Consider the following 12,138-nt stretch of genomic DNA (forward strand, 5'->3'; position numbering starts at 1 on the left):
AGAAAGAAGGTTGAGAGCGCGACTGGGTCGAGTAAGGGGCTGTCACATCACAAATGATGTGACAGGTTGGTATTTATAGGGTTTCCCAAAAAGGAAAGCGTAAATGGGTCGAGTGGGTCACCGATCGGGTGGCTGTACGATCGTGTGGCAATCTGATCAGGTGGCAATCCGATCGGATGGCCATCCGATCGAGTTGTCACTCGATCGACTGGCTCCGGTGTTTAAAGTTTCGATGTTTCGTTTCGTGCGTTGGGTGTTGTGATGCGTTTAAGCGAGTTTGCGAATTAATCTCAACTACTATTTCTAACATACAATCACTATAATTAACTTGCGATTAGCGTCCGCGATTCGATTGCGATAGAGTTTCGATTGCGTTTCGATTATTCACCACAATATAAACATAAGTAAACATGCACAAGTAACACATAAATAGCACACACACGTAAAACAATATCCAGAACGCATAATTCGGGTTACGAATGCGATTGCGATGCGATCAGCGATTAAGCAATAAAACATGCGATAAATAGCGATTAAACCTCGATTATTAACAAGTACTCCACATAATACAACTAATGCAATAACATAAATAGATTATCTACAAGTCAAAGAAGTCAAAACAGGAGTTGAGCAAGGAGTGACAGATCGCAATTAGCAATCTTTTCTTCCTTTGGCTTCAATCTTGACTTTGACTTTGACTTTCGAAACACGGGGTGTTACAGTTAAATAGCCTAGTCATTTATTTCATGATATGTCATATAGGGACATACGGCAAGTATAAACATTCGGGTTTTGGGGTGTTACAAATGGCCACATAATTAGGGTTTCGTCGCAAACACATCGATCGCAGCGACTGTGGTGATATCCCACGACATTGGAAGCCGATCCTACTAAACTAGGTACGTATTCTAACGAACGAGGTTAGAGACTTAGACTTAACATTGAGGGTAGCTTATTGGGTCGATTTGATGTATGATAGGACGGTGTTTGATGCGGTGTTCTTCGGCGATGCTCAGATGGTGACGATATGGTTTTGATTTGGATGTATAATTGAGAAGTAAATTGTTTTATCAGAAATTTTTATATGTGCTGCTGATTAGATTGTTTGACCATTATTTATTTAATAAAAGATGGGCATGAGGCAATATGAAGTATACATGTTTTGGTTTATTCAAAATCCTTTGCAATTTGTTTTACTTTTTAACCCGACTTTTTTTTGGATGAGAGTTTGTGAGGTGGGTATTGCAGCTTGCATTGTCTTTGGCTAAGCGGGATTTTGTAAGCCTTGCTTTATTATTAGCACAAGAGGTGAAAGTATTAAAGTTACTATAATACATAAGAATGGGTTCACTATAGGTTTTTGTTATTCATTGTTGCCTCACTTATATCGTTTGCCTTAAAAAGGATATGCCTTTTTGCTAATGTGTTTTTCTGTTTAGGTGTTCTTGCTTTTGTGATGCATATTGTTTAGTACCTTCATACCGATTCTACTTTCCTCCACAACGACATATATTTATTTTCCTTAGATATGGCCCTTAGTGTTTACCACTTATTCGTTTACTTTGAGAATGTATGATTGAATTTAGTTTTAATCCTAAATAACATAGGTCAAAGTTCTATCCACAATTTATTTAACTTCAGGCTTTGTGATTGTGTTTTTGTTTTTTTAAATCATTCATTTGTTAGTGAAAGTTGTGGACTTTTGATAGCGATTACACTAGCGGATAGCATGAATGTAAATCCAAAAAAGATGTGAAGAAATTCCAGGTAGAATTCCATATTGAGGTATAACAGAGGCCAGATTTTTCATGTAATGTTCTTAGATCCTTTTGAAGACCCATGTTGTCTTGGTTTAGCCACCCTTAGGAATCCATGAATTATAGCACTGTTTGGCTTTTTGAAAAAATAATTAAAGAGACAATGGATTTAGGGTTAAAGGGTGTTTGGGATTGGTTATAGTATTGTTTCATAGTTAGCTCCATAGCAATAGAATTATAATTCTTAATGTAATACTAAAGATTTTTTTTTTTTTTGAAAATCTTGCATCTTAACGAATGAAAAAAAAAAGATTACATTAACACTGTAACACATCATCACGTATGTATGTTGTCGTGGTTATCTATTATGTAGCATATATGTTATCTCTAATCTTGGGAAATTTGACTGTTTGTTCTTTGTTATATTTTCTAATCTTTATTTTGATTTGGTTCGCTTTGTAATTTGTTTGTTATGTTGTTTTAGAAAAGACGGCCATATGGTCTAGCATGTTTCATGGACATCACTGAGGGAATATTGGTGGTATCAACGATGGTGAGGTGACTAGTGACATTGCTGAAGATCTTATAATTTTGGAATCATCAGATCCTCTACAAAGTTTAATTGATTTCGTGTATCCTTTGTTTATTCAGCATTATAAATGTAAAGATTTCTTCCATGAAAGAGCAATTCTTACGCCTACAAATGAGGTAGTTCACGAAATTAATAACAAGTTGCTACAAATATTCCCAGGAGATTCACTAGAGTATTTGAGTACAGACAGTTTGTAAGAAACAGAAAAGCATACAATCGCACACAACAAGACTTATACTATCCTGACGTTCTTAATGGTCTAAAAATATCTAGATTGCCAAATCATAGTTTGGTATTAAAGGTTGTTGTCCCTATAATGTTACTTCGTAACATCGATCAACAAAACGACCTTTGTAATGGTACTAGACTACAAGTTACATCTCTTTGCAAACGAGTAATTGAGACTGAAATTATTTCTGGTGGAAATATTGGGCTCCGTACATATATTCCACGCATCAATTTGACACCTTCTGACAAGAAATTCCATTCAAGTTTCAACATCGACAATTTCCATTATCGGTATCTTTTGTGATGACAATAAACAAGAGCCAAGGTCAGTCTTTAGTTAGAGTTGGGTTGTATTTGAAATACCTAGTCTTCACTCATGGACAATTGTATGTTGCTATGTCAAGGGTTAAAAGTAAAGCCTGTTTGAAGTTGCTAATAACAGATAAGTATGACAATGCTACCAATAAAACGTCTAACGTTGTGTACAAAGAAGTTTTTAGAGATCTATGAATCATTTCTGTATTATGTTACGCTATTGATTTACTTTGTATTACGCTTTACAATTTTAAAATAATTTAAGATTTTCTTATCCAATACATCATTCACGACATGTTTTCTTGCTAAGCCCGTGTATAGCATAAATACTTAACCTGATTATACTTTATATTAAAGCAAAGAGGTAATAATAAAATCATTGTGCTAAAATACACCTTCAATGAGTGTTTGTTATCATCATCATTATACTCATTGTGCTAAATATTAAAAACTTTAATGTCGGGTCGGGTCAAGTCAACTCGGGTCAAATAAGACCTCAATAGACCGTTGAAATTATTTTAACATAAAAACTTATGATAAAATAAAGCTATGTATAAAAAATTCTATAATGTAACATGTATAAAATAAAGCTTGTATATAACTTATTAATTAAACTAACTAATAAAGAAATTGTTGCAATAGCATTAATTCGGTGGAGTACTAGAGTGAACACTAGTGTATTTGTGAATTGAGTGAACAAATTATGGCTATTCATTTACATCATCAAATCATAAAATACACTAGTGTATTTTTATTATCAAATCCTGACTATTGATTTACACTTATGTATTGATAATCAAGACTAAGATTAATTGACACAATTCACTATCAAGGGATTGTTTACAAATAAACCTAACATTAATTCAATTAAAGATAAACATGTAGATTTTTTATATGGTTTGAATTTTGCACACATACACATGAGTGTACGGCTCTATTAAATATAAATATATAATATATTAAAAAGTTTACTCTCACTCCAATTAACACATAAGTTGAAAGCAAGTTATCTTCTTCACTCTTTCACATATTAAACCTCAAAAGCAGAAGTTTAGATCTCCAGCTAACCGGAATATCTTTTATCATACTATTTTTAGTGGGGATTGGAGGGCAATAGAGAGGCTTAACCAGATTTTCAAAGGGTGTGATCAGGTTTTATACCTAAAAGTTACACTTTTTTTTTTAATTTAAGGGGTATGCTTGCCCACCCACCAACTAAGGTAGGTCTGCCCCTGATACTCAGTAAGTCCAATCAATAGCAAGTCTAAGATATGATATGATGAAAGTAAAATATATATAACCTTACTTCTACCTATAGAAATAGATTACTTCCAGTTAGACTCCCAAATAATATAAAACAAACATAAGCCTTGGTTAGATGACATACCATAAGAAATGCTCAAATTCACGAAAGAAGTTTCTAGCAATCCTTTGTTGATTATCCTATTGCGATAGTTCACTCCGGTCCACATGATTTTGATATGTTTGACTACGTACACAAAGCAATAGAAAATTATCTCACATGATTTTGACTTGAACATATCCAATGGTATTTATCATCATGTTTTACTTAATATTTGTTAAAAAAACATAAACTAACTTTTATTAACTCATATACTTGAAAACAAAGTATTTTTAGACGACTTTCAATGTTCATCGTCATATATGTATATAGTGGACGGTTAATTGAGAACACCAAAAAGGTAGAAAACCAAGAAACACTAATAAAAACTCAACTTAACATGTTAAAGATCAATTTAAAAAAAAAAATCAACGTTTTTTTCTTATAAATACATTAAGAAACATTTTTAATAAAAAATCAACAACTAAAAATATAAAAAAATGTTTAAAAAACAGTTAAAAAAAGCAAAAATATTTTTTTACAAAACTGATTTTTTTATTGGAATAGTTTCTACCTATTTTATAAGGAAAAGCGCTAAAAATAGATTTTTAACATGTTAAGTTAATTTTATGAGATATTTTTATTTTAACTGTTTTTTAAACATTTTTTTTTTATATTTTTAGTTTTTGATTTTTTTATTAGAAATGCTTCTACATGTATTAATAAGGAAAAGCGCCAAAAAAAATTTAAATTTTTTTTAACATGTTAAGTTGAATTTTTAAAAGTGTTCCCTGGTTCCCAATTTTTTTTGTTCCCCAATGAAACTCACACAGACACACACACTATATATATAGGCTAATTATAATGAAGAAATCCACTCCAGTTAAGAAAACTGTGAAAGCTCTATAAGTGGGCCAGAAGTAGCCACGTGTTTTTTGTAAGAGATTGACTGAGGGGTATATTGGGAAATTTGCACTAGACAAGACATTAAACGCACTAGTTGACATTTGAACTAGACATTGACACACACTTCTCTCTCTCTTTCGACACACACTTCTCTCTCTCTCTTTCTCTCTCTCTCTCTCTCTGGATAACCATTTCCAGATCTAAGATCATTCATAATCAACCACCAAAATTCTTCTTCTTATCAAAATCATTCATAATCAACCACCAAAACTCTAGATCTACAAGTGTAACAACCCGGTGATGGTGTAGTTCAAAATTCTTCTTCTTATCCATCGATCCACCACAAATTATCACCAAAACCACTCGTTTTCTTGGCGGATTTAGTGCTTTGAGTGGTTCAAGATCCGATGGTGGTTCCAAGATCCGGCGGTGGTCAACAAATCCGATGTTGAAGATGATGTTTCAGATGTGAAGATGATCCAAAAGATGTTTGATGTTGAACATGACGTTCCAGATCTAAAAGATCCTCCAGATCCATAAGTATGTTTGTGTTTTTGTGGATCTTTACTTTTTTGTGTTTTGTAGATCTCCAACTTTTTTCGTAATTTTCAGATTTTCAATTTTTCTGTTTTGTAGATCTTCATTTTTTTGTGTTTTGTAGATCTGCAACTTTTTTTTTTATTTTTTTTGTTAAAAAGATGAATGCTATTACTGATTTTTTGATTGAATCTAAAAAATATATTGTTGTTGGATTCTTGTTAATGAAGTTATATTTTTTATATAAATTTTGTAACATTGCTAGTTACGTTACTTATGTTGGATTATCGTTAATGAAGTTTATTTTTGATGTAACAACTCTCATAACAATTCTTTTGCGTCTTAGTTACGAAATGTAACAATCAAAGAAAAAATGCATGTTACATTTTTTCGTGTTACATAAATAATGCATGTTACTGAAAATAAAGTGCATTGTTATACTTTTTTAGATTGTTGCAAAAATAAAGTGTGTTGTTACATTTTTTTCCAGATTATTGTAAAAATAAAGCGACTGTTACATAAACAAAGTGTGTTGTTACATTTTTTTTGTGTTACAGAAACAATGTCCGTTACAGAAAATAAAGTGCATTGTTACACTTTTTTAGATTATTTGTAAAAATAAAGTGTGTTGTCAATTTTTTTTTAGATTATTGTAAAAAATAAAGTGTCTGTTACAGAAACAAAGTGTTATGATATTCACCAAATTACCTATGTTTTATTCCCCCATTTTACCCCCATTTTACGCGTTTTTGGCCGTAAAACCGTGAATCAGATACTTAATTAGGTATATTTTTGTTTACAGGCCTAAAACAGCGTGCCAAGCAAGAAGATTACGAAAACGAGGATTTTCCGGGCGAAACGGAAGAGCTGCGAAGATTCTGTGGAAAAATGTGATATGGGCGAGTTGCACGGTCGTGCTACTCATGGCACCACCGTACGGATCCGATATCAAGGCTCAGCTCGGTGTTGCACAACCAGTGTGATCAGGAGTGCAATGCATCCTCGGAGACGCACAACGTTCGTCTAGTGGCACCCCGTGCAGATTCGATGACCAAGCCCCAGCCCGGAGATGCACCACCAGTGCAGATGCGCATGCCAGCTACTACTTGGTGATGCACGCTCGTGCGACCCAATGCACAACCGTGCCAATACGAAGAATCGGCCAAGACTTGCTGATGTCACACAGTATGGTGAGTAGTCCAATAAAGTGCACGACCGTGCACTTTAATCGCACGACTGTGCGATCTGAAAAAAGTTATAAAAAACAGCAGGAAACATTCTGTTCGACATTCTGGACTTTTGGGAGCTTCACAGGCGATTATTCAGGTTCCGGAGGCACTAGCTTTCACCCGGAATCAAGCCACATCGTGTCGTTTAGCTCCGTTACTATCCGGATACTAATCTTGTGCTTGTTTATGGTTTGATTTCTTGAATCTTTCCATGTTTTTGTTATGTTTCAAGCATTTAAATTGATGATTATGTATTATTGTAAGCCTAAGGGCAAAAACACTAGTATCCCTTGCTTAATAACAACCATTAGTATGTTAATTATGTTTGTAATGACACTTTGAAGTATTTTCTATGTTAATCCTTAATGATTAGTTTGCAACCTTGTTTATTGATGTTGATTTCTTGATTATAGTTAATTATCTTGGATGATTAGTATGTGGTTGCTTGAGATATTTGCAAGAAGATGCTTAATTAATCATGTATTAGTAGACTTTGAACTTGTTTAACTAGTTTAACTTGTTTAAATTGTTTGCACCATGATACTAGAAATGGTTAGTGGGTTAATAAGGGATAATTAATTTTAATCAAGAAAGCTTTCCCTCACGTAAGGGCCTTAACGGGTTAAATGGTGTTGTTATGAATTCTTGACATAAATTGTTAGTTTAGTTAGTAGTTTAGGCCAAAATTGCTATCTTGGTGAATTTATGTTCAAGATTTCTAAATGAACTCGGTTGTGATTTAATCTAGTTTATGCTTGTCTTGGTGGTTACATTGTGTTTATCGGTGTCACTTTCCTTGATTAAGTGAGGTTAGAAAACTCTTAACGGATAACTAACCTATCTTTAAGGGATTTTCATAGACATTTGTCATTTGAGCATTAAAAAGTAATTTTAGGTGGTTAAAGTGTGTTTATCGTTTTAGCTTTCCGAATGATTGTCATGTTATGATTCCCGAAAGGGATACTAATTGTCTTGAAAATGGAAAATTGACCAAATGTTTTAAGTGGCAAAACCAACTTAGTTCACATGCTTTGGTTGTGCATAAAGCAAGGCTATATATCTATTTTCTTATTTGGAGTCTTTTATGTTTATTAAAGTTTATGTTTAAGTCTTATTTTTAGTTAAAACAAATCACTCACTTATCTTTCTACCGGTAATTTAATGACAAAGGTTTAGTATTGTTTCTCCGCCCACATCCTTTGATCGACACTTGGTTCTTACCGATACTTTACTACATATATGACGGTGTACACTTGCCCTTTCGTGTGTGTTTTAATGTTGAAGTATAAATCATTTTTATAAATTTAAAACCGAACCGTGTGTATAGTTCATTGTAAAAATATGTATATACGCGCACACGTCAAGTTTTTGGCATCGTTGCCAGGGATGCGGCGAGCTTTAGGAACGACCCGAGTCATTATTTTATACATACTTGTGAATATTTTCTTGATTATTTATTTGTTAATATTTCTTGTTTTTGATTTAATTTATTCGTTTTCAAGCTTATCTTTAAACACTTGTAAAATTTTCATTTCATTTATTTGTTCGAATTCGAACTAGTTATTCATTTATTCTTTGAATTTTTGGCTTTGAAAAATTATTTTTACACTACCCGATTTGATGATTTTATTTGTTTTGATTTTTATAAAATTTTGGGCCCATTTTTGAGTTTTTATAAAATTTTCAGCCCATTTAAACAGAAATTCTGTTTTAATTCAGCATCAAAAAAAAAAAAAAAACCCAGCCGTATTATAATAATAAAATATTCATTGTGTCAATTTTTTCGTTTGCAGGTTGATGTCTTCAACCCCCGCTCCCGACGCTGTTGAGCCTTCAGACGAACCTGAGCGTGATCTGAGGAGACGTCTTCGTGAGAGATCTCGTGCGGTTGCGCTACAACTCGCAGCTGGTGAGCCGGGGCAGGTGGTACCCGCTGAAGCCGAGGGCTCAGGGGACGCAGGAAACACAATCATGGCGGACGACAAGCGACCACTAAATGAGTCGAATCAACCCGGAGGAACAGGCCTGGAGCCTAGCATTATTAGACCTACAATAGACGCACCTACTTTTGAAATTAAATCTAGTATTATAAATATGGTGCAAAATTCGGTGCAGTTTGACGGGCGCGAGCATGAGGATCCCAGACGACATATCTCTGCTTTTCTTGAAGTATGTTCGACGTTCAAGATCAGGGATGTTTCGGAAGACGCTGTTCGGTTGAGGTTGTTTCCATTCTCACTGCGTGACAAGGCCAGGGCTTGGCATATGTCACTTCCTGCTGGGTCCATCAGGACCTGGGATGAGTTGGCGGAGTTATTCATGCAGAAATACCTTCCGCCTGAGAAAACAACCAAGTTAAGGAACCGGATTATGACCTTTCGCCAAGACGAGGGAGAGTCGTTGCACGTGGCCTGGGAGCGGTTTAAGGATTTGTTACTTGATGTTCCACACCATGGTTTCTCCAAAAGACAAATCGTTTTGACGTTTTATCAAGGGCTGAATTATGACACGTAGGAGAGACTAGATGTAAATGCAGGAGGCGATCTGGGAACGAAGACGCCAAATGAAGCCTATGCCATCATCGAAAAAGCTGCGTTAAAGTCTAGTTCGCGTCGTGAAGGAGAGAGAGGCCGGACATCATCATCATCATCTCGCCCAGGAGTTCACGCTGTGGACGACTACATAGCCATTACTGAACAAATCTTGGCTCTTTCGGCGAAGTTTGATAAGTCCCAGATTGTTGCGCAAGCTAGTTCAGGATGTGACTAGTGTGGAGTGTCACATGAGCTTGGTGCATGCTTCCAGGGAGTGATGTATGAGGGCCAAGAAGAAGTTGATTTCGTGAGTAATCAAGTGAGGCTGCAGAACAACCCTTACAACAATACATACAACCCGGGATGGAGGAATCACCCAAATTTTGGGTGGCGAGCAAATGTGGGTAATCAGAACCCACTAGGATTTGCCCAGTGCGCTCCAGCGACGCAGCAGGCTCATGGTCAGCAATTCCAGCCTTACAACCAATCTTTCCAACCACGTCCATACTCATACCAGAATCAGGGCGTAGGGAGTAGTTCCCAGCAGCAAGCTCCTCAGTCAAGTTCTAAGCTGGAGGATATGATGGCTCAGCTTCTTAGCAGCTCCATGAGTGCAAATCAATTAGCTGAAAAACGATATCAACAAAGCGAAGATCGTTTTCTAGCTCATGAAGGTGAAATGAGGAGTCAAAAGGCCTCGATTCAGAATATCGAGAACCAGGTTGGTCAGCTGGCGAAGATGATGTCGGAGAGACCCCCAGGCGGTCTTCCAAGCAACACAGAGCCAAATCCGCTTGGGCACGTATATGCGGTCATGACTAGGAGTGGCAAGACGACCGGATCCAAGATATCAGACTCACCACCGATTACCGAAGCGGTCCCGACTGATACACCGGACGCGTGCAAGCTAGGCGAGTCCCAGCAAGTACAACACAAGGCCAGGAGCCAGTCAAAGAGTACACTCCTCCAGTTCCATACCCGGGCCGGCTGAAGAAACAGAAAAACGAAGAACAATATGGTAAGTTCCTTGAAATGTTTAAGCAACTGCACATAAACATACCTTCGTTGAAGCCCTGGCCCAGATGCCGAAGTATGCGAAATTCTTGAAGGACATCCTTTTGAATAAGAAGAAGCTTGAGGATATGTCCTGTGTGGTGATGAATGAAAGCTGCTCTGCCATTCTTCAAAATTGTCTGCCCACGAAGATGGGAGATCCGGGCAGTTTCACGTTTCCTTGCTTGATTGGAAATATGGCTGTTAGCCATGCACTGGCTGAGTTGGGAGCGAGTATCAACCTTATGCCCTATAAGGTTTTTACAAAGTTGGATCTAGGTGAGCCGTCACCTACACGGATGAGCATTCGACTAGCTGACCGTTCTATCAAGTATCCACGTGGATTTTTTGAGAATATGCTTGCTAAGATTGACAAGTTTGTGTTTCCCGTGGAGTTTGTTATCCTGGATATAGATGAGGACTCTAGGGTGCCTTTGATTCTCGGACGTCCATTCTTGAATACCGCCCGGACCATTGTAGATGTTGCTGCGAGCCAGATTACACTCCGAGTGAATGATGAGCATGTCACCTTTGACATAAAGCGGTCAATGTAGCACCCACAGAGCCAGGATGATGCGCTCTACTATGTTGACATTGTCGACACTTATGTGAGCACACATTTGCAGGGCACGATTGAGGAGATGGATTCGGACACACATCTGTTGTGTGGGGACCTAGATGGCATTACGCATAAGGGCCACGATTTCGAGCAGCCAGTCTATCAGATTGGTGATGATGGTTCCCAGAGTCTGGATCGATTTACAGAGATTGATCGTGAGGATGAAGAAAAGTCGAAGCCTTCGGTTGAAGATCCCCCGTCCTTGGAGCTTAAGGAGCTTCCGCCCCATTTGGAGTACGCATTTCTAGACGAGGAGCGCCGTTTGCCGGTTATTATCTCATCATCTTACGACTTCATAAGAAAGCAATCGCGTGGAAGATAATGGATATCAAAGGAATCAACCCCTCTTTCTGTACTCATAAAATTCTTATGGAGGACCATTACAAGCCGTGTGCGCAGCCACAGAGACGATTGAACCCAAACATGCAAGAAGTTGTTAAAAAGGAGGTGATTAAGTTGTTGGATGCAGGTTTGATCTACCCCATATCCGACTCAGTTTGGGTTAGTCCTGTTCAGGTAGTGTAGGATCGGTTTCGACCTGAATGAGTCGTTCGGAAGAGCTCTCGTACGTTTCAGAGGCGGAAACTAAGAAACGCACTTGAAAACAACTAGAAAATCACTTTAATCCTCTTTTATATTCAATTGACAAAGTTTACAGCGAGAGGAAATACCGGAAGCACTTCGGTATCAACTGCTTGATCGTTACAAATGTTGACAGTTTGAGATCTATTTATAGAACAAGACCTGACCGTTTGAAGGTGACACACCACCCTTCAAACGGCCACCACTTTCAAACGAAAGGGCCTTCAAACGGCCATGACATTTCAAACGGCTACATATGTTTCAAGCTAAAATCAACATATAAATCTAATTGGACCATTTCAATCTTGCCTTATATGCCTAGATAATGATGATGTCATCATATGATGTCATCATTAAAGATGATGACATATGCACGATCTAATCCGCATCGAACCCGAGACTCGACATTAGACGAAGACGACAGATGACTGCACCAACAGACTC

At 36.9% G+C, this 12,138-nt stretch overlaps 1 protein-coding gene across 1 annotated transcript; it reads left to right on the plus strand.

The window, feature by feature from the left end:
- Nucleotides 1-10,522: 10,522 nt before the first annotated feature.
- On the plus strand, nucleotides 10,523-11,434 carry LOC110933520. The gene is made up of 2 exons (XM_022176738.1): nucleotides 10,523-11,002; nucleotides 11,120-11,434. The coding sequence occupies exons 1-2, from the start codon at nucleotides 10,523-10,525 to the stop codon at nucleotides 11,432-11,434; spliced, it is 795 nt and encodes a 264-aa protein (XP_022032430.1).
- Nucleotides 11,435-12,138: the final 704 nt, after the last annotated feature.

The sequence above is a fragment of the Helianthus annuus genome, chromosome 4 (assembly GCF_002127325.2).
Source record: "Helianthus annuus cultivar XRQ/B chromosome 4, HanXRQr2.0-SUNRISE, whole genome shotgun sequence".
In the NCBI taxonomy this organism is placed as follows: domain Eukaryota; kingdom Viridiplantae; phylum Streptophyta; class Magnoliopsida; order Asterales; family Asteraceae; genus Helianthus; species Helianthus annuus.

Excerpts from the sequence above, each read along its gene's own strand:
- LOC110933520 (XM_022176738.1), top strand. The coding sequence starts at position 10,523 with ATGCCGAAGTATGCGAAATTCTTGAAGGACATCCTTTTGAATAAGAAG. Across the intron at positions 11,003-11,119 it reads CGAGCCAGATTACACTCCGA|GGCACGATTGAGGAGATGGA; the intron begins GTGAATGATGAG and ends ACACATTTGCAG.